This window comes from Strongylocentrotus purpuratus, unplaced genomic scaffold, assembly GCF_000002235.5.
Source record: "Strongylocentrotus purpuratus isolate Spur 01 unplaced genomic scaffold, Spur_5.0 spur5_scaffold_7, whole genome shotgun sequence".
NCBI classification, from domain to species: Eukaryota; Metazoa; Echinodermata; class Echinoidea; order Camarodonta; family Strongylocentrotidae; genus Strongylocentrotus; species Strongylocentrotus purpuratus.
The window spans coordinates 5,540,415-5,563,429 of record NW_022145613.1 but is presented as its reverse complement, the minus strand read 5'-3'; the positions used below and the strand labels follow the sequence as shown (position 1 = coordinate 5,563,429).

The following is a 23,015-nucleotide window of genomic DNA, read 5'->3' as shown; positions in this document are numbered from 1 at the left end:
TCTCTTTCCCTTTCCCTCTTACTTTCCCTTTCCCTCTTACTTTTCCTTTCCCTTTCCATCTCTCTCCCTCTTGGATCCCAATATTCAGCTTGTGAATATTAACCATCTTTTAACATGGCAGCGGTGGGATGTACGCATCAACAACAAAATGCTTAGGTCAAAACTAATCTGTGCCGTGTTAAGAGAGGACAATATTTATATTCATAAAGTGCAAGAGATATACGCTGCAGTAGGGGCAATCGGGAGATCTATATGGTCACGACTAGAGACAGTTTAATAATTTGTTAAGACTTTCAACGAGTTATTTATATATTACTATTTCCCCTTTTTTCAGACTGTCGTATATCCATTAAATTATAAAGACATGACAAGTAAATACGTTTCGTGTGTACGACCTAGTAGGTGGTCATCTCTTGTATGGAAATATTGACATGACTGCATGACCCAACTTTAAAAAAGAGTCCTTATACGATGTCCCCCATATTGTTCTCTTTTATAGCGGAACGAATGTGCTACTTCCCAACCCAGTTTCAGTGTGACAGTGGCCACTGTATTGACGAGCAGTTTGTGTGTGATGGAACTAGCCAATGCCAAGACTCATCTGATGAAGTCAACTGTCGTAAGTATAGATTCATAATTAATCATAACTTTTGTGAATCAGGGCCCAGGATCGTGTGATAAATAGAGAGGAGGGAGAAACTCTTGGAAGTCGATAAGCCATATACCAAATAAAGAAAATATACGAAACAAAGAAAATATACGCGATTAATGTAATTTAAAAGAAGGGAATGGTTTGATAGAAGGATGGATGGATGATTGGATAGATGGATGGATCCCATGACAGACTTGCAAAAACATCCTTGAAACCCAGCCACGACCCATTTTGATGAAGAGAGACACACACACAAATATTTGCATAACAAAGGAAAGATAAAGTATATAGATAGGTATATTTACAGCAATTATAATGCATGGACCATTTAGTTTGAGATGCAGATCATAACGTAGAAATGCAGTGGGAATGGACTGCAAGTTATTTAGTGAGCAGTGTAAGATCACCTCCAGGTGAATCGTGTATTATGTCTGATCGTCTTACTCTCCTCAATTTCTTTCCCCAGCTACCCGTCTACCTCAAGGGTTGTACTGCTACCCCAACCAGTTCACCTGTGATGATACGGTTTGTCTCCCTCTTGATTGGCGGTGCGATGGGACGGATGATTGCCCGGACGGCAGCGATGAGACCCTGTCTCTATGCTGTAAGTTAAAGCCCCGCTGCACTACTTATAGCTACTTGCGCCCTCTATATACCAAACAATGCCTAATCAGTGCCTGTTGGTCCCCATGGTCCTCTTTTCCTTATTATAATTGAGAGCTGATTTGATAAGATAACCACCTGTAGTGACCTTGCAGAGAGGTCTAATCCCCTAGCCAAACTAGTGCAGACGGGATTTAATGTTTGTCTCTTGAAGATTAAAAAGACTAGGAAATGCTTTTGTTTGTTTAAACTGTTCTGGTCCGAACAATCCATCTACTACATGTGGTTTTCTTGAAATGAAATTTCATTAAGAACTCAAAATTGGCTTTGAACATAATACTGATATATATTGGGTCTAAGGTTTCAAGTCATGCTTTTGAGGACTCCGTATAAATACACAAGTGTTTTTTAGTTATCAGAAAAATCAAAATTGTACCACTGTACAACTATATCCTTGTTCTTGAGAGACATGAAGACATTCTTTCTGATTATTTTCTTCCCTAGCCTCTATACCGTGTGATCCAGAAGAAAGATGGCGTTGTGACAATGGATTCTGCATACCTCGCAGTGGTCTCTGCGATGGCGTCGATACATGCGGTGATGCTAGTGATGAAAACAACCACGATTTCTGTAAGTATTATATTCTCCATCTTTTACACCTTTGATGCTGCCTATGGCTGTGTTGCAACTCGATACAGTCACAGCATCAAAACCCACTAAAAAAAGACAAAATGTTGTCTCCTTAAGCAGGCGGTTATTTTGTACAGATTACAGGTTTCAACATTAAACACTGTTCAAGAGACTGGTGGTCTTTCTAAGTAGGTAGTTGCTACTGCATATTTTGTTGTACATGTAAATCCTCTTTGTAGACCTGATGAAAGTGCCATCGGTTGAAGTTGTTGCTGTAACTTTCATAAGTTTGAAGTTCAATTAAAGTCACCCGCCTTTTGTTTGCATTTATTTTACTAAAGTCATCACCACATTCGATTTTTTATTTGAAGACGTGAATTTATTAAAACAGAATCAATAAAGGATGAAACACGACTCCTATTTACGGATATTCATAGTTTAATTTGATGGGATACTTGCCCATTACCATGTTGTAAAATTGGTGCTATTTTCTCTCGTTTGTCTAGGTGAGGAGGTGAGGCAGTGTACAACAGAGGAATTTAAGTGTATCAACAAGAACTGTATCCCTCAGGAATATGTGTGTGATCTTGAAGACGATTGTGGAGACCAATCAGATGAATATGGCTGCTGTAAGTAAAGTCTTTTTGCATTTTACAAGAATTGTACCAGAAAAAACATTACATTGGCATATTTGATAACCTTAAATGTAATACAAAGTGTTGGTATGAACATATTGGAAGCATGTGCGATCCTACCATATTCAGTGATCGTTGTCGAGGTTGAAATCGAATCTTAACCCTATTTAGCCCGGGCTATTTTGAAACTGCATAGCCCGGGGGGGGGGGGGGCTTCTAAGGCCCCCCCTATGATCTCGGCCGTGAAACGCCCGATCGCCGCGAAAATTTGCATGCATGTCAAGTGAAGTGTATAGAATACTATGGTAATTTCAATTTTTTTGAAAAATTCACTCATTTGCATATTTATGGTAATTTATGCAAATAAGGTCATTAAATTCACATTTTTGCCCATAAATCAGACATTATTCATATTTAAGCATTCTTTCTCACTACATATATTTGTTAGACAATTTGGAATAATAATACTACAAAAATTTGAAAAACCAGGGTTATTCCTTATGTTATCTATTGTTTTGAATCTAAACAAGACCAAATAACCAATGTTTAACCTCTTTAATTGAAAAATGAGATTTCCATATGTTTTGTACACAAATCACAAAGATGAGCGATTTTCGGGCTGACATGCGAAGACAAAAGGACACGTGCCTTTGTAATGGTAGGTCCGATTTTCGAAAAATTTCTTTCAAAAGTTGCGCAAGACTCGAAAGAAAAAAGTCACAAAATTTCAGTGCAAGATTTTCTTGCGTTAAAAAATTATCGCGAAAAATGTCGAGGGGGGGGGGGGCTTCTCAAGCCCCCCCCCCCCGGGCTAAATAGGGTTAAGTGATGAAATTGTAAATAAAAAACTCTTTATGTTGTATAGTTCCTCTGAAGGTCAGGATATTAATTTAGCTTTGAAATTATGTTTCTTGACTAAAATCGACCGGTTGGCTATCCCCGTTTGAAAATTATATATCACAACTGCATATTCTGAGATTTTCATGGTCGCAGCTACCATTGGTGGCCGTAAAGGCGCTATTTGAAATTTATCAAAATTTACCGGGAGCACCGGTAACTTTGATATTCAATTTTTCTCGAAAGCAGAAGTGTTTTAGGGGCTAACTTTCTAGGGGCATCCAAATATATCAACATTTTAAAGAATTGCTATCTGGCCATTTTCAAAATTTCCCAAAACTTTGTATTACCTTTAACTTGAGACATACAACAAGTTGTTGAAATTGCTCCATCTTGGAAGTGTTTGTGATCGTGTTCATTCTCATTTTATGTTCTTTCAGACGATTCTGGTAGTTGTGCGGAAAACAATGGCGGCTGTCAGGAGCAATGCAATGAGTTGGATATGGGCTATTACTGCTCATGCGCAGATGGACATCAGCTAGCTGAAGATAGAACAGGATGTGAAGGTAAGAAAACTTGATACAAGATGGAAGGATAAAGATGGACTGATTGTAGAACTACTTATCCAACCAGATGCTAAATTGATGGATGAAGATAGATTTACATCGCGTACAGATATGATAGTGCACTTTGAATAAAAAGAATAATATAGTTTGAAATATTTACAAAATCTTCTGTAAAATCCAGCTTCTTTATAATGTTCTCTTTTGGAGAAAAAAAAGACTGATGTAGCTTGGGCTTGATCTACCTGAAGAGTTCATGAAACCATTTTTAAACCTAACATCATAATAAATGTCATTCTAACACATTTAATACAGCATAATAGAAAGAACAGCTGTGTAATAAGAAACGTAAACTAAATTACGAAAAGGTTAAAATCAAAAGATCAGAATTTGTAAAAGCATGTGTAAGTAAGTATTATTTAGTTCATTTATTTGTAGGTATCAAAGAGTAGATTCAATGCTAAATTTACTTGCTGATTGTACTTACTTACTTACTTACTTATAGAGAATGTATTTGTGTGAACGTACATATATCAATGAGTGCTTAGACAACCCCTATAAACAGCAATGTTTTAACACCTAGATGTCCTATGTATATTCTTTTCCTTCTTCTTCTCATTCTTCTCCTAATTCTTCTCCTCCTTCCAAGACAGCAAAAAGTAATGCAGCGAAATATGCTTACTGTATTGATGTTAAATATGCTTGATACTATTTTGTGTGTACTTGCAGATATTGATGAGTGCTTGGACAACCCGTGTCAACAGCAGTGTTCTAACACGAAGGGGTCCTATGAATGTACCTGCTCTGAGGGATACGTTGATGATGGGGTCATCTTAAGAGGTCAAGACTGCAAGGCTGTAGGTAAGTTACAAAACTTTGATGGATATATACATCAGATTTGAAAATATAATAATGGTTCTTGGATTAGAATTTTTGAAACGATGCAACGATGAAGAAAATGTTTCACATAATCGATAAAAGACAGTTTTGGTTAACTTGAATCACTATATGGAAAGAGACAGACGGATAAACAGATGATTGCAATAACATTTTTGTTTTGTGATTCTGATCAGGGGCCAGACCGCAGTTCTTCTTTGGTGAGGATGATGAGGTCCGTTACTATGACGACGCAACAAAGAACTATGGAGTACTTCTCACCACACAAGGGATCATCCGGTCCCTCGATTATAATTTTGATAGAGGTATGATATGTTTGGAATCTACAAACCTGTTTTTTTTTTCTTGTGCGGGGCAACTAGAATGTAATAATGGACGAGCAAATATGATTATTTTGTGCACATTTTTAGTGGATTGGGGTTTCAAGCTTTATATTACAAAAAATATCAAGCAATATTGTCTAACGAGTGCTCTAATGGACAGGATAAAGAATTCATAACGCTCCACAGACCTGATGAAATGATAATAAATACAAAAAGTGACCCACAATAATAGGTAGAGCTAATAAGATGACTAGGCTTGCTGACCCATGCTAAATATTACCTGTCGTATCCACTTAAGCATTTTTCGGGTGTATAATTATCTGGATGTAGCCTGGCCAGCTTAACATGCGTTAAGCTTCCCCATAATTTAAAAATGCTCTAACAACCCTCCCCTTTGACAGAGAAGTAAAATCTACATTTGAGTCTCCTCATGGTATACACTATAACAATTTGCCTTTCTCGCTATTTCTCGTTAATTCTCGTTATTTCTCGTTGTTTCTCATTATTTCTCGTTGTTTCTCATTATTTCTCGTAATTTCTTGTTGTTTCTCGTTGTTTCTCTCGTAGGTGTGGTCTACTGGATAGACCCTGCTATCCCAGGCCTGATGCGAGCCTACATACCAACCAGTGATGAGTCTGCAGTACCCGATGAACTACCACTGTTAAATGTCTACCGCCCTCAGGAGTTGGCTGTAGACTGGTTTGGAGGGTAAGATAAGCCAATGCATGACACGCCTCAAATATATCAATTTTTTTACTCAATATCTGCATAAGCAAAACCCATTTCTGTAGAATCATGATGCGTATTTTGACGCCAAGAATTTTGGAGGGAAAAAAAGAATTAAAATCTCCAATTGGGAGCACTTAAAGAAGTTTGAAATTATTGTTCACCATTAACACAAAATGTGTATTAATTAGGCCTTACAAAGATAGTTTCTTGATACTAAGTTTATTCTTTTCAAGAGCAGTACTGTTTATTAGAAGAAAAAAAAGTACCAAGAATATAAAAATAATATTATTGTGTCAATTTGAAGAAGAAATGCGGATCAATGTTATTTAGCTCTTAAAAATCTATGCCCTGATCACTTGAAAATATAAAAGCTTAAATAACGTATGATGAAAGTCATTTATTATTCTACCTAAGTGACTTGATCAAATAATCCAAATATGTTCAGTCTAAGTGTGAATTGAATATGCAATTTCAAACATTTTTTTTCCTTGATCATGTCTCAGAAACCTTTACTGGACCGACCTGGGTGAGGAGTCAGAGGAAGGTGATAATATCGAAGCTAGAAGGAAGAAGAGGGACGGCCATCACCCCTCCCTCTCCATCTCCACGGCAACGCTTGATGGGCGTTACCGTCGTGCTCTGGTGGAGGATGGTATCGAGATGCCATCCGCCCTAGCCGTCAACCCACGCATGGGGTAAGAAGACTGATTATAAAATAGGCAATTTTGTGTTAGTAGTGAAAACTTCAGATGGTTGATGCCGAATCCCTCTCATCAATCAAAGGAAATGGTTTAGGGCCGCAATTGTAAAATTTACCTCCACATAATAAATGGAAGGGAAATAATAGAAAATGATTTTTGTTTGTTTTTCCAAAGAAAAATTGTATTCAATCATTGAGCAAGAACGAAACAATATATTTGAACAAAGTACATGTTGTGACATATCGGTAAAACAAACAAACATCGTGACATCAGTTGTTACAAATGAAATAGTTGTAGGGCAATGGACACAATAACAAATGAACGTTTTCATCCGACTTTGTTATGTTACATGTTACAAGTGCTAAGTGTTTACGTCGCTATCGTTTCATAGAATACATTCCAAATATTATTTATGTTCCAGTGATAGACATAAGCATTGTATGCGTGTCGGTAAACAAATAATAGGAATTGAAGAAATATGATTGATATATTAAGACATAATTCATACTCTTCTGAATTGAATGCTTTTATGATTAAACGCCCAAGAATTACAGTATTTTTGTCTACTTGGTACCCGTTTACTTCACCTGAGTCGCAAGGCGTGTATGAACTTTTTCTTAATTTAATAAAACTATTGTACGATTATAACAAATTATTAATCAAAACAAGTTATTTCATAAAAACAAACCACTTTTCATGTCCACCAGAATCCTCTATTGGTCAGACATCGGTTCCACGCCCAAAATTGAGATGGTCTGGATGAATGGCGATGGACGTCAGGTCCTTGTGGACACTTCGATCGAGATGCCGACTGGTTTGGCCATCGACTTTGCCAACAATGACATGGTATACTGGTGTGATCAAAGCAGGAACGCCATCGAGTCAATGAACTGGGATGGAAGCAACAGGAAGGTCTTGAGAGCAGCTTCGAGTAAGTTCAATTTGATATTGATCTTCCCTTAACACGCTCGCAACTATTTTGGAAAAAATCAATTCAAAATACCTTACTGTATAACCAGATGTTCAGATCACTTAATTATGTCAGTTTTATGTTGCATATTTCAAATGGTGACATTTAATAACCTTATGTTGATATTTTAAGTAGTTGCGGTCATGTTCATATAATGTGAGAAAGTTCTATTTAACTTAGCTGAGTTTGATTGATACTAAAATGTCATTTATATAGGCTGATGTCTGGACCTTTATTTTGATCGTATCTTGCTGTCTTGAACCATTACTATTCTTCTTCTTCTTCTTTATCTTTTCCTTTCTTTTTTCTTCCTCCGATGCAGCCTTGAACAGGCCCAGACAGTTGGATGTCTTTGAGGCTAACATCTTCTTCACTACCGCTGCACTGGGCGCTGAGGGGGAGATCCGTCGACTGGACAAGCTGGGACGTGGTGTCTCCGTCACTGAGATCCCCAACATCAATGAACCAAGCGGTCTGAAGCTTTACCAGGAACAGAGATACAACCTCAACGACGGTAGGTTGACATGACAGGGTGGGGAATAAGGTGCTAGATGAATAAAATAAAAGTGGTATTGTATACTGTCTATTTTATAAATCACACATTTTAGATGTACAGTGTACGTTTCAAAATGACCATTTACATCAGAGAAATACTCTGCAACAATTCTAAATATAAATTCAACCCCGTAGCATTTGATGATACTGTTATCTTTGTATGAAAGATGGATTTTATTTTCGGGGCTGACCATGTTTTTATTTTACAGTCATCTTTATCAGGGGTATCTTAAAACGGTTGTAATATGATTATATTCCCATGGGAACAGTGGAATAGATCAAGATGGACGGATGAACAGATAAAATATTGGAAACTATAAAAAGACAGATTAATAGATTCATTTATAGATCAATAGTCATCGATATATCTATTTAGTTAGTTGGATAGATAGATGGATGGTTAGATGAATAGATAGATAAATAGATGGATGAATAGATGGATGGATGGAATAGATCGAGGAGGCGCGATAGCTCAGTTGGTAGAGCAGTGGTCTCGTAATCCTGCTACCCAGGTTTTAAACCAAGGCGATGCGCTAGTGCCCTTTGGTAAGGCATTTTAATCATCATTATTAGGTCTTTCGGAGAGTACCTAAAGCCGTCGGTCCTCTGGTTGCTTACTAACAAGCATTTATGCTTTCTTAGCAGTCAGGTAAAATAACCACTACTACACATATAGATAGAAGAAAGGAATAAATACGAGAGGGACAAAATAAAAATGTTCACCATTGAGCTTCATTGTTCATTTTTCTCTTTACAGTTGTCAATCGTTGTGAGGATAGCCCGTGCAGCCATATTTGTTTCCTGATACCTGTCAGAGATGGTAGCACACGGACTAGAGGATTCGCATGTGGATGCCCGGATGGTGACTCCTTCCAGACTGGCAGCTCAACAATATGCATGAGCGGTGAGCTTAAGGCTTCATACTCATACTCTTCTTCTTTTCCTCTTCATTCTTCTTCTTCTTTTCTCTTCTTCTTTTTTTCTTTCTTCTTCTTCTTATTCTTCTTCTTCTTCTTCTCCTTCTTCTTCTCCTTCTTCAACCTCTTCTTCTCCTTCCTTTTCCGTTTCTTCATCTATTTCATCTTCTCTTTTCCTCTTCTCTTTCCTACTTTTCTTATTCCTCCTCTATTTCTTCCTTTCCCCCTTTTGCATTTATCTCTTTTTGTCTCCTGTGTGTCCCGTTTTCATTCTTAGTTTGTCTATTTATCCCTTCTTTATAATGTTTCCCCTTCTCTTGTATCATTGATTAATTGGCTCCATTATTTGTTGTCTCACTTTGTGTGTCTGAAATTGTCTTAATATCCATTCGTTTCAAAGGTTCTATCAATACCAAACAATGTGCATCTTGCGATTTGTTCCGTACATGTGTTGTCATTCTCCAATATAGCCTTCAATTTCACTTTCATGATCGGGGAGAAGTGAATATAAGAAGCATACTTTAAGTTTAATATGTGCGTAATTCTGTAGAGGTGCAGAACAAAACAAGAATATGTACAACAGAATCAGTTGCCACACAATAGTTTATTGTGTAGAATATCTTACAAACTTGATGGTTTTGTTTTCCAGCCACTGTTGAGCCACGACCTCTCCCTGAGCCGATCCCTAACTGCCCCTGTCTCAATGGAGGAGTGTGCCTGGATGATGGAACTTGCGAGTAAGTCCATTCTTTCTTTCTTTTCTCTCTCTCTCTCTCTCTCTTTCTCTCTCTTTCTCACTCTCTCTCTCTCTCTTTCTTCTTCTGCAAGCAATGAATTGGCAATAGTATTTCTAACAGAGGCCAGAATAAGCGAAATAAATCATTTTAACAAGTTTAAGAAGAGGACTGATATGTACTAAGATTTTTTTTTTAAAGAAGAAAGAAAGAGTATACATGTATGCTAAATTAATGCCTTCAAAACCTCTTGTTTTTTCTTTACTTTTAATTTCTCATACAATATTTTAATGTATCATTATTCTCATAGCAAATGAAGACGACTAATGCACAATGTGAAGTAATATTTAATTTCGCTTCGAACATTGTACATGAAATATTTTGATATTGAATTTAACATTATTCATTAATAAAAAAGCAACCCTTTCTGTACTCGCATGTAGTATAGATTACTTCTTTTAAAATTCTGTTGGTATTTCACTTTATTTGTTTTAAGTATACAAAAACTTATAATCCATTTTGATGTGTTCTTCTTATAGGTGTAGAGATGGATGGACCGGAGAAAACTGTGCAGCTCAGGCATTGAAGCAAGAGGGACTAAGTAAGTGTGACCATTGCTGTTAATTTATGCTTATAGTCAGGGTCGTAGCTATGGGAAAGAGCATATATGGGCACATTCCCCGAACTGAATGGAAAAGAAAAGCAAAGGGAGAGAGAGGGGGAGGGAGAGAGAGAGAGAGAGAGAGAGAGAAGGAAAACGAGGAACATAAGCAGACAAAGAATAATCAATGACCCCTCCCACATCCTCCCCTTTATTGACGGAAATAGATGGAAACGCATACATATCAAGAAAAAGTATACTTTTGATATTTGTTTTGTAATTTGCAATTACACTACACCTTATAATAATATGACATATGTATTTGACTTGCCCTGTATTTAAACAGGTTCAGAACCGCAATGAATTTAAATATTATCACCTTGTTTGTTCCTGCGCTTTATTTCATTTTAAATTGTAAATTTTAGATTGACAATGGCAACGACAATGATTTTTATTTCTTAAACAGCCCTTCTGGTGCGTGGACATAATATAATTGAAACGAAACATAAATTTTAAGAAAATTAACAAAAACATGAAATTATCAAATATAACCTTTTGACGCAAGCAACACACAAGTGAAGGCAAGAATCATTTGGTATAAAAAAAAAACTATTTCTACTAGTTTCACTATTTTACAATGAAGTATTGCAAACAGGTTCCTGAAATAAATTTGATTTAAACTGACTTTTCCTGTCTTTCTTGTTTTTGTTTTGTACTTGTAGATGCTGGAGCGACGGCCGGTATAGCAGTAGGTTGTGCAGTTGTGGTTCTTATCGTGGCAATAGTCGTCTTTGTTATTATCAGGAAAAGAACCGGGTAAGATGAGACATTTTCATATTTTGTTAGTGCCTGACCTTAATACAATTCAACTTCAATTAAACTTTTTTCAAAAAATGCAAATCATATATATCCAATTTGAAAAAAGTGTATCACATGAATATGTAGGAAAGTCAGTCCATTTTATTTTTTTATAGTTGATTGATTGATGTTGTATAATTCTTTGTTTTCTATTCTTTTATTCTATATAAACACAATCAAGCTATGATTCTTGAATATAATTCCCTTTATTTTGTGACATGATTATATTATAGAGCAAGAGCGGTAGCAAGGAAAAAAGCTATGTATTTTCTTGGTGATTTTGGTATGTATTTTATATTATGAGTCATACTGTATGTTTATATTATCTTCTGTAGAATCGTGAAAACACCAAAGAGAGAGGGACACGTGACTTACAGGACAGGAACCAATGTCGAGCTACCTTTCCAGGAATATGTGAGTTCAACCATTATCCACTTTTTATATATATGTAAATTTCAATTAAAAAAGGGAATTCTCATGCATCCTTTTCTACAATCCATCATCTTGGTGTGTTTTCTTTATGTTTTTCTTATTTTTTTTCCTTCTCTGCATGTCTGTATAGTTCATTGTTTCTATTCCCCACTCTCACTTTCTCTATCTCCTCCAGTTTCTTTCTCTCCCCCCTCTTATATCTCACTCCCCCTCTCACTTTTTCTTTCTACCCTCCTTCTCTCTCTCACTCTCTCTCTCTCTCTCTCTCTCTCTCTCTTTCTCCTCCTTTCTTTCTCTCCCCCTCTATGTTTATCTCACTCCCCTCTTACTTTCTCTGTCCACCTCTTCTTTCTTTCTCTCTCTCTCTCTCTCTCTCTGTAAATTGTGTCTTCCGTTTGTTCTTATAAGTAATTCATTGCCCCCAATGTTCATCAGGTCAAATCATTGTTCTGACGTTATTCGTAATTCGTAATTATGATAGATCATATCAAACAATTGAAAATGAAATTAATATGTATTTTGTACTAGCTGAAATCATACGCGAAAAAAATGTCCATTGTCTTATTTATTTTGTTTCTTCACTATATGCAGGAAGCCCCTGACCAATCTTCATTTGAGAACCCTATCTTTGCCAACATGAACGGCAACGCAGAGGAAAACATTTACATGAACGACGATGACCTTGCCGCCGAGGGCTACTACGACCCCAACACCGGGCTTGAGAAGCCTCCCCTAACCTCCGGGCCCGACGATGCAGTGTACCTCCCCGAGAAGATGGGGATACCAGAGGGTGGGATCGATGCCTATGCCATCCCTCCTCCACCGGACGACCTCCCTCCTCCCCCTCCTGAGTTTCAGTTTGGAGGAGAGGGGATGAACGGGGATGCAAGGATGGTCCCGCTACCAGACATGGACCTGCAGACCCCACCCACGTCTCCAACCTTTAGTCCAACCGAAGGGGAGGGGGAGCAAAACACGCTAGTCGTTTGTGATTATGAATGTTGATTAGATCTAATCTTGTCCAATATTGAGAGCCAGATAGACATTAAGTCCATAGACTCTTAATGAAGTGAACGTCCTTTCGATTCTCAACTAGGAATATGCCTGCAAAGACTTAATCAGTCATGGATTTGAACTGAACTATTACATACATGCATTCATACTTTTAGATAAATTATTCATATCCATCATAAATGCACCTTTTTAAACATCTAGCTTCAAATTTGTCATATATTGCTTGTTATCCTGAATCATCAAAAAGTTATTGTCCTTCGAAGATGATTCATGAATTATTCAAACTTTCCAAGTTCATTCTTCCGATAAATTCTAATTTGTCCATGTTAATATATTTTAGACAGCACTAACTCATCATTAAAATATGTATACCTTGTGGCCTTTACTATTTTATCTCTACATAGACTTTATATCATGAACAATCAATTAGTTCTGCGATGGCAATGAGAAGTCTCTTTGCATTTCAAGTTTTATCTTCAGACATGCTGTCACTCTCATTTAGGATTCATCTTGTAATGTTTAAATAAGCTATTTTATAATGACCAATAATCGGTCAGGTTATATCAAGTTTAGAAGATTTCACCCCGAGTTAAATTTAGATGTATGTAATAAAGATTGACTTCCTTTCCTTTTTATTGGACATTCCGATGTACTTTCCCTCGATTCAGATATGCATCTTGAATTCATCGAAATACTGCTACCAAAGAAGTTTTAGAAATTGCTGATGATACCATACATGCACTTTGTCTTGGATTTTATGGGATTTATGTTCGTCTCAGCTGAAATCGTGCTTTACAGTGAAAAACATTTTTATGAATTGATACAGAAGTTCTTCCATTTAATGTGATATTAGCTGTGATGAAAACACTTACAAGTAGCATTTGCTTTAGGCAGAAAAAGACGATCATTTTTATAAACATGTCATGGTTTTGATTCTTGAATATTTTTATATTGTTATGGAATTTTTTGTGAATCTAAATTTCAATGTTCTTTACATCATATAACCTCTATCTTTCCTATTAATCAATAAGAACGATCATTAGTTTTTGTAAGAAGATGAACATTGGGATTGTAAATGTGTGTGTTAGTTTATGTATCATTGTGTCTATTTCAATGTGGTAAACAAATCATTTAAGAATTTTATTTTTAAAAGATGATAATTACCTCTTTTGAAAGCCGGAAGGGCATCAAGTCTGTGTGAAAGCTATCAATTAATGCTCTTTTGGCTCTTGACAGATGGTACCATCTTTGTCTGTCTGTATGTCTGTCTGTTTGAATGTATGTATCTCACATGTCTAGAAAACGGTAGCTATGCATACTGGTGAGCCATGACTTTGACACGAGCAATGGTTGATTTATTTGGTCAATTTGTTCCGTATTAATTTCCAACGGTGGCTGAAAAGGATTAGCCAATCTTTTGATATAGGCCTCCGCTCCAGCATCATAACCAGTAAGTCAGTATTATTGTAATTAGACATGTAAATGTTGATCACAACATGTACCAAATAATTTTGGAGAATTGTTCCATGCAATTTTGTTGTCGTAGATATTTTTGAAAAGAATAAATTGATATGAATATGTACATAAATTTGGGGATGTGGAAATTTATCTTATATATTTTTAATGCAAATAACTAGTATCTGTATAAAAATGTATAATAAAGCTCATGATAGATATATCACTGTTATCATCATCATTATCATGTCAATTTTTATGACGAATTCCAAAGAAATAAGATGTCTGTTTCATTTTTGTATGGATGCAGGTCCAATATTAAGGTACCCTCAGATATTTTGTAATCTGTATAGCATTTGTGTGTGTAAGCCAATCTGATTAATGCCTCATGTGCAGCTATATCTACATGAGTATTGTGAGAATTGTACTTTTTATCATGAATGTTTTAAGAAAAAAAATATCCGATAGTATGCACTTTGATGTTGACTAACAACATTATGTGAAATTTAGATCTGTATGTAGCTGAAAATAATTACCAGACAAATTTGTATTCATGTCTTCTTGTATATATATCTGAATATGTAGTATTTTTTAAATGATCGAATAAATTGTATACAAAAATCACTTGGAATGTTATGTCCCAATCATGGATTTCTTACTGAGTTGTTGGTGTTTGTAGAGAAACAGAGATATATGTGTACACTACATAGTTTGTTGTATTGTCTCTTGTAAATTTAATGATAGTGATCAGGTGAAAAGATGTGATGCATGCATGACTTGGTGACCGTGAGTGACAAAATGCAATATTCTTTTTCAGAAATTACAATCATAAAGTTGTCAATATTATTGATGTGCTATGAACGAGCTATTTTCATAATGTTACAAAATTTAATGAATACATCTTTGTGAAGTGCTTCTATATGAATCATTGCATTCACCTGTTACAAATAAAACTGATCCAAAAGTCTGAATGCAAATGATTGCATGTACTACCTGTATGTGTTGCTAGGTAGGGCAAGCCATGTTTGTCCTACCTAGCAATAATTTACGATTGGAACAGGTGAATATATGTCAAGACTCTTAACAGAGACGTGTGCATTGAATTGGTTGCATTAAAAAAACTGCCTATTACAGGCACATCACTTACAACTTCTATTCCACTTGAAACAAAAAGTACTCGAGATTAATCAAATATGTGATTTTTAAGATTTTTTACTTTTTATTTATATTATCAACAGTTTTTCTCTCCCCTTCATTCTCTATCCACATAATGGCAACCATTACACAGGCCACAGGCATCATATGTCGCATACGATATTACAGGTGCCCAAATATAAATCTTTTCTTAAATACTATTTTCATGCTTCCATTTTGGACTGAAACAAATAATAATACTAGCATTATTCAACAAGCATGTCAATGGTGTGCATTGTACAAATAAAATCTGCTTAGAATCAAACTACATTTTATCTACAAGTTCAAATGGTAAGAAATGGTGATATCTGTAATTTCCTAGGGGAACTCAATATTTAAGTGATAAATTTAAAATGTCTTACAAAACATGAAATGCGCAAATTTTTAACAACTTTTTAGAAAATTAAAGTTGCATTCACACAATTTTGATACATAAATGGATCTGTATAAATACAGGCCGATTGCATGCAATGTGGTCTGTACGGCATATGACTTTTCCCCCATATATTTCTTCCAAAATTTAGCCATTATGATAGAATGGATTGGTAATATCACAGAGAACTATTATTTGATGACCATATCAAGAGACTTTCACTCTTGAATGGGGGAAAAGGGTCATATGTCATATGTCACACATTGCACATAATTGCCCTACATCATCTTTTTCCTCATACAAATATTAATCTATTAGAAAGAAACAAATCCTTGATTAGATCTGCCAGTCAAGCAATATTATATGACATCTATTTGAATAGTTATAACTCTTGACACATACAATTCCATTATTCCTACAGCATCGCATGTACTGTATTGATACAAAGATAATTTGATTAGATGAAGTATTGTACAAATATCACACACTTCAGACATATCGATAATGTATACATCTCCAATGATTGACTGGGTAACAAATTACTTTCTAAAAAGTGTATTAAGTGACAAACACAACTGCATGTTTTAAGAGATCAAAACAATCACATAATAACTACTTTGTAATGAGAGTAAACCAAGCATGAAAAGTATGTTTGAATTTGCACATTACACTGGGTAATTCCATGTGAAGTAGACATGACAACTTTCATGACATGACAAGATAAAAGTTTAAATACATAATATATTTAGAGAAAATTTCTTGCAAATTTACTATGAATAGAGAATATTGAAAACACTGATCAACCATATTTCTTCCACGCTGGTATATGGGGGTTACAAGTTGCACACTATACTTACTGTTTTCTTTTATTTCATTTTCAAATTTGAACTTACAATGATGAAAAGCAGACTCTAGCAATACTTTCTTAGAGCTGAATTTAAGCCTGGTTTAATGTTCCCTTTCTTATCTGGATATCAATATTTTAAAGTTTTTTTTCTTACTAACAAGGTAGATTTGTAAGCAAAATGTTAAAAACACATATTATTGTCAGTGTGAGAAAATGTAGTATATGATATGCTTGCAGTTTAAATGTCATTCATGATATTTTAGCTACATGGCGTCTCAATGTCACTGCCAGTACTACTATGGCATTACCAGGTTAAGTAGTTTAATAAATATCCGGCCATACACACTGGAAGAGTACTGTGTATCTGTCAAATCTTTCACATAGAATGTCAAATGACACAGAAGTCTGAGACACAGAGCGTACATTCATAAGTACATTCTCATATTTTATGCGGTAAAATATGTACATAATGTGTCACAATGATTTGCACAGCACAGAAACTATATCACACACAAGAAGCCTTTCTTGTAATAATATTCATGAAAAAAAGTGCAGAGATATTGTGTTTGGATTTTATATTGAAAATTCATTACCATTGATAATTCATCATTGCTCGTCTATTAACTGCTATTAGTATCGAAATATCCAGTCTTATCACCATTGTTCGACTTATCTAATCATCATAATAAGCTAATTATTGGAGAAGACTTCAAATCTAAATCATGACAATAAGTAGAAACATAAATAAGCTAAGAATTATTATATTTTTAAATCATCATTATTGTTTGAACTTTGAAAAACAATTTTGCAAAAAAATACTAGTGCAAAAATTGCCCACATCCAAAATACAAAAATAATTTAGTAAATTACAATCTTGCATAATTCTTAGTCAATGATGTCGGATATACATAAATTAGACACAAACTGGATACACACATGCATCATGAATTAAAAAAAAAAAATTAAGCGATGGTAAAAATAAAGTCCTGATTAAAGATAATGTCATTGATGAGAACACAAATTTAAAAAAAAAATAACCTGTATCACATTGTTCCAAAGATTGTTCCAAAGTTTACAAACAAAAATAATGGAGATTCCTAAGTTTACCTGAGTTAATTGTCAAATCTTAGCAAACAATACTGATTTTCTCAAGCTCACATTTGAAGGAGGTATTTGCAACAATTCACCAGATTTTTGATGTTTTTATTTCTTCAAAAACAATGACATTACCTTTAAAGTAGATAAAGGGGTAAGAGCAAACATTCAAGATCAGGTGAAATAGTAGTACTTGCAAGAAAGTGGTCACTAACATGACATGCATACCAACAAGACAACACTAATCTACATAGCAGTACTTGGTACCTTACCATCAGATTTCTTTGAATAAAATAGTTTACATGACATAATAGTACACATTTTCTTGATCACAACGCAAGTACACGTTTCTGAAGAACACCGCTGTCACAAGCCCTTCAAACAAATCACAAATTTACAATTTCCAAGCTCTTGCGTGAGCTCCAGAGTTGCGATTGTCACCAATTTCAACTTAAGTTGAAATAGATTTGAATAATATTGCAACTGTGTGTATTAAAGACAGGGCCCTATACCGGTAGTTGTAAATTAGAGGTGGATGCTGACGATTTTGATGAGCCAATACTAACAAGGTAAATGAACATTTCCAGAGAGGAAAAAAGCTATTGCCAACATATCAATATTAGGGAAGAGAGAGAGGGGGAAAATTGTTTTACAAGGCATTGAAACAAGGCAGATGATACGAAAATACACCACAACGATATGTCCACAAAACAGCCATCTGTTATAAAGGCTCAAGGGGGTAAATTCATCAATCCAACTTTGTTTCTCAAATTTCCGCATTGTATCTTTTCACCTACGTTCCACTCACAACAAAAAATAACCTTGTATCTATTTCGACAATGTACTACTATTCACTTGCTGCACAGATTTGCCTCTAACTTTCAATACTTTTAAAATGCGCAATATTTTCAATCTTCATTTCAACTGCTACCCAATTGGCAAATCTTGAAGCTACTGTATCTTTGGATCCCCCCCTTTCATTTCAATCATTTTTTCCTGTACAATGACATACAAAACATTCAAAATAATAAAGAAAAGCACATCCAGCAATCAAATTTCAACATGCCTTAAAATCAATGGCAATAAAATCAAAATAGTACTCTCAAAGACAAGAAAAATATACATGACGTTCAAAATGGTTCAATGAGTTGTTTCAAGAACATGGACAGATATGACACTTATTACCAGTAGCAATTTACATACCACTTCTTAAACGAACCAACTGAATAAAAACAATTGCTTTCATTTGGTAGCATAATAAGGCAAATACATTGAAACAAACCAAATTTCAGTAAAAAAATGTTGTTCTCATGCATCTGAAAAAGAAACACAAATCAAATAAAAACAAATTATATTAAAACATAATCTGCTGTACATGTATTGCACTATCAAACTTTAAAATATAAGGAAATTTTAAATTTACAAGGAAGGATTCGTTAAAATACCAGGTGGCTATATTTCTCTACATGAAATGTCTATTCACTAAAAGTACAGTTAAATTCACAAACCACAAAGGAAAGAGAAATGATAGAGAATTCATTTTGAAATTCTGAGGAAGACATTCCTGGCAATTAGAAAAATAACAGTATATGCTGACTCGAACACAAGTATCTAAAACTTGAGCAGAACCATAGCTTTCTGAAGTAGTTGATCACTTCACCAATTTAGACACTGATTTGTTTTTAGACAAAATATATCTTGGTCATTAAATTCTTGAGCTGTCTCTTTAGATTTTCTTTGTTCTTAGAGGCTAAACAGGAACTGTTCCATGTTAAACATCTATTGTATTCAAACTATGGATTGAAAAAGAAAAAAATACCTGTAATAGCTCATCATTACAAACTACTGTAAATTAAAAACAAGGACCAAATAAAACTAAAAGATATTTCACTGTAAAGAAAATAGCTGGATATAACTTTTTCATGTTTTTCAAATTCAGGGAATATACAACGAAAACAAGCAAACAAAAATTTAAAAAGAGCTGCACTGTGGTTTACTCTGTTTTTTTCTTCTTTTTTCTTCATCATATAACTTGGAGTAGCATTAAATATTTAATTGCTATATGTGCCGAGCAATAAAACATAAGAAATAAATTAAATTTCAGCCAAGCTTATAAATTGACACATCAACTTGTACAGAGCAATTAGTCATTATCTACGAAGCTATAGAGATGAGATACAAGATATTGTGAGAGGCATGGAGATATAGAAATATTAGCGAGAGTGTACCCATTACTTTTCAAATGTATAATCAAACGACTTAATATTCCAAGAAAAAGTATAATACCTATTGCATGATAAAGTTTTAGTGTTCTACTCAGCACATTTCTGATTTCTGATCATATTTCATTGATGGTCTACTCTGGGAAGGTAGCTAACAAGCTGAAGATTTCCCAAAGCACCTTGGGATGTTTCGGCCTGCCTCCTGTCCCAGTATCAACTTCAATTTCTAGGCAAACCACGCCATTGGGATTATTCTGAAAGCCACAGATGAAGCGAGCCACTTCATCATTGGACAATTTCAAAGACGATAATACACAATTGGTCTTCGCTCAAACTATTTTCTGTTCTTGGTCTAATTTTTATTTCCAATGCTATAGCTTCTTCATCGCTACTTTAGTCTTGGTCTTTGTGATGATGGTCTTAGCCTTGGGACTGTCCATTAGGCCCAAGACTGCGCCTAGCCCAGAGGGTTCGAGAGCATGTCCTAGACCAGCCGTGGTGGTCTCACAGGATGTGGTGGTCGCAGCGACAGGTCTAGATGCTAGGACTGACATTGGGCTAGCTAGGACCCTAGATTGGCCGAGGACTGGAGGGAACGAGGAACCGGGCGACATTAGTCCCCCGGGAAATAGACTTGGTGTGCCTGATAGGTGTGAACTACCAAGGGTAGTTGTACCGGATGACAAGGATGTTGTCGGAGCACCTGGCAAAGTTCCATAAGGTGAAGGCATGCTGCCTGCTGATGCTACTCCGCTACCTACTGACCCGTTACTGAATGACGACATTCTTGGAGCGCTACTTAAAGACATCACCATGCCACCCACACCCATAGACGACCCTCCTGGTACACCAATCATAGGTGACATTCTGGGGGTAGAACTTGAAGACATCATCATTTCATTTAAGCCAACATTCATTGCTGGCCTTGATCCACCAATCATCGATGACATTCTGGGGGTAGAACTTGAAGACATCATCATTTCATTTAAGCCAACATTCATTGCTGGCCTTGATCCACCAATCATCGATGACATTCTGGGGGTAGAACTTGAAGACATTAAGCCAACATTCATTGATGGCCTTCCTGCACTTCCGGGAGCGGCACTTGACGACATTTCATTCAGGCCAGCATTTGCTGATGGCACTCCTGCTCCAGTTGTGAATGAGGACATTCGAGGTGTTGCAGAAGTGCTGGAAGACAACATCATCCCACCCAACGCCACTGTCGTCCTAGGAATACTGACAGCCATAGAGGGGGCAATCATCACTGCATTTGTTGTTGCATTCAGGCCAGCATTTGCTGATGGCACTACCGATCCACTAGTGAATGATGACATTCTAGGTGTTGCAGAGGCGCTGGAAGACAACATCATCCCACTTAACCCCACTGTCGTCTTAGGAATACTGACAGCCATAGAGGGTGCGATCATCACTGCATTTGTAGTTGCAGACATTTGCCGCTGCATCAATGCTTTGTGCGCTGCCTTCTCTGCTCTGATGCACTTGACCTTCTCCATCAGTCGAGCCTTGGTGTCGGGATCCAGGATTTTGATCCCGCTGCTGATGGAGCTGATCGGGGACGCATTCCTGGAGAAGATCTGACCGGACACCTTGTGGACACCCGATGGAGCTTCTACATCCAGCTCAGCTTTCTTCTCAGAGTTCGGGCTCGTGGATAGGAGGTTTAGACCGGTGGTTGAACGCTTGGACTTGGCACCACCTACTGCTCCGGTCTGGCTGGCCTTGAGGCGGACGGCTGAACCGGACGTGACCTGAGGGGTCGCCAGGACTGAAGCGAGACCAAGAGAGGCACCGGGAGGAGGGTCATAGACACCGGGGAAAGCCTGCTCCTGCAGGTCAATGGTCATCCTGGTACCATAAGGATTGCTGCACAAAAAACAATATCATTAACAGTCAAATACATTCAAATCAACTTATTTCAAGTAAACAAATCCAAAGTTAATAAGCACTTTGGAGATTCTTGATTAAAAGGTAGTCCGTCCCTTTTGCAGGCTCAAAATATAAAGTTGTGCAAATCCTATGGTAAACAAGAGATAATACCAACTAAAAACTCCTATTAAAAGATTAGAACTGGTAATTGTCTCTACATCAAATTATATAGACTGTTATGAGCCCATGGCAAAAATATGCGTAGAAGGTAGTCTGATTTTCTGACCCTTGTACTACACTTTATTCTCATGAACAGGCCATATGATTTACACGTAATACAGCATCATGTACTGCATTACCACGCTTCACTTTTTTGAAAACAAAGCCATATATTAAACCATAAAGATGTGTCACAAGTATCACACCTTCTACAATGTAAGTTTTACTGGTAGCATTCAATCTATATGAAAGAGATCTTACCGAGAGGTCATGAATGTGTCGCCCGTCTGCCCCAACCTGCTGGTGGTGTATGTAAATGTGCTGCTGGTGTGAGCAAAGCCTTTACTGGGGTAAGTCCCACCTGAAATAGGAGAGGAAAACTTGCTGTAAACAAACCTTTCAGAATTTCATCACTTTTAAGAGCATTAATCTGAATTATTTCAAACCGGCACCAGGGCCCCATCTTATAAAGAGTTGATATTAAAGGTACTATGTCCCTTTTGCAGCCAACCTCAAATGCTGTAGAACTTTACAGGAATTATGAATATGTCATGTATGTCCTATCTGTGAAATTTAAACATTAGCAGTGTCCTCATATTCAAATTATGCAAGGAAAACCGTTTACTTGCTAGACTTCACTGTCAGACACTATTGAGTGACTGACTGGCTTTTTTTCTTCTTTGGTAATAACATACATGAAAAGAGTTGTAAAGGGTACATGAGTATTTGTCTACATCAATAACCCACTTCTTGTGATGGCCAAGATTAAACTGATTGAATCTTTGCGCAGCATAAAACGTATGACCATTTGGTACAATTGTCTGAAAATCAAGACTATTACTTTTGGGCTCTATAGCCCTAAAGTCGATTTGACAACTAATAGTCGTTATTTTCCCACTTGAAGACATTTTCAAGCCCCACCTTTTCTAGGGAAGTTCTATACTAGTATTATCTTTCAAATGCGGTTGGAATTTAACTTTTTCATTTTTTTGGCCTGCAAATGGGACATAGTCCCTTTAATAGCAACTTATTTCTGATTAATTGGAGGACTTGTGATTGATTGGGATC

At 36.2% G+C, this 23,015-nt stretch overlaps 2 protein-coding genes across 6 annotated transcripts in view; one reads left to right on the top strand and one right to left on the bottom strand.

The window, feature by feature from the left end:
* Positions 1 to 14,001, top strand: part of LOC100890076 (low-density lipoprotein receptor-related protein 2) — a 41,356-nt gene extending 27,355 nt beyond the window's left edge. The window contains exons 26-42 of the mRNA XM_030974829.1: positions 500 to 619; positions 1,119 to 1,256; positions 1,760 to 1,885; positions 2,392 to 2,514; positions 3,798 to 3,923; positions 4,650 to 4,781; positions 4,994 to 5,122; positions 5,708 to 5,849; positions 6,374 to 6,565; positions 7,279 to 7,502; positions 7,864 to 8,055; positions 8,854 to 9,000; positions 9,663 to 9,750; positions 10,287 to 10,348; positions 11,071 to 11,164; positions 11,542 to 11,620; positions 12,230 to 14,001. Coding sequence (XP_030830689.1) covers positions 500 to 619; positions 1,119 to 1,256; positions 1,760 to 1,885; positions 2,392 to 2,514; positions 3,798 to 3,923; positions 4,650 to 4,781; positions 4,994 to 5,122; positions 5,708 to 5,849; positions 6,374 to 6,565; positions 7,279 to 7,502; positions 7,864 to 8,055; positions 8,854 to 9,000; positions 9,663 to 9,750; positions 10,287 to 10,348; positions 11,071 to 11,164; positions 11,542 to 11,620; positions 12,230 to 12,643 — 2,528 coding nt within the window. The 3' untranslated portion in view covers positions 12,644 to 14,001. The remainder of the gene's footprint in view (positions 1 to 499; positions 620 to 1,118; positions 1,257 to 1,759; positions 1,886 to 2,391; positions 2,515 to 3,797; positions 3,924 to 4,649; positions 4,782 to 4,993; positions 5,123 to 5,707; positions 5,850 to 6,373; positions 6,566 to 7,278; positions 7,503 to 7,863; positions 8,056 to 8,853; positions 9,001 to 9,662; positions 9,751 to 10,286; positions 10,349 to 11,070; positions 11,165 to 11,541; positions 11,621 to 12,229) is intronic.
* A 1,300-nt stretch (positions 14,002 to 15,301) lies between these two features.
* Positions 15,302 to 23,015, bottom strand: part of LOC589805 (trafficking kinesin-binding protein 1) — a 63,924-nt gene continuing 56,210 nt past the window's right edge. For all 5 annotated transcript variants that reach the window (XM_030974827.1, XM_030974828.1, XM_030974825.1 and 2 more), the window contains 2 exons: positions 22,209 to 22,308; positions 15,302 to 21,725 (listed from right to left, as the gene is read on the bottom strand). In XM_030974827.1, coding sequence (XP_030830687.1) covers positions 20,210 to 21,725; positions 22,209 to 22,308 — 1,616 coding nt within the window. In that variant the 3' untranslated portion in view covers positions 15,302 to 20,209. The remainder of the gene's footprint in view (positions 21,726 to 22,208; positions 22,309 to 23,015) is intronic.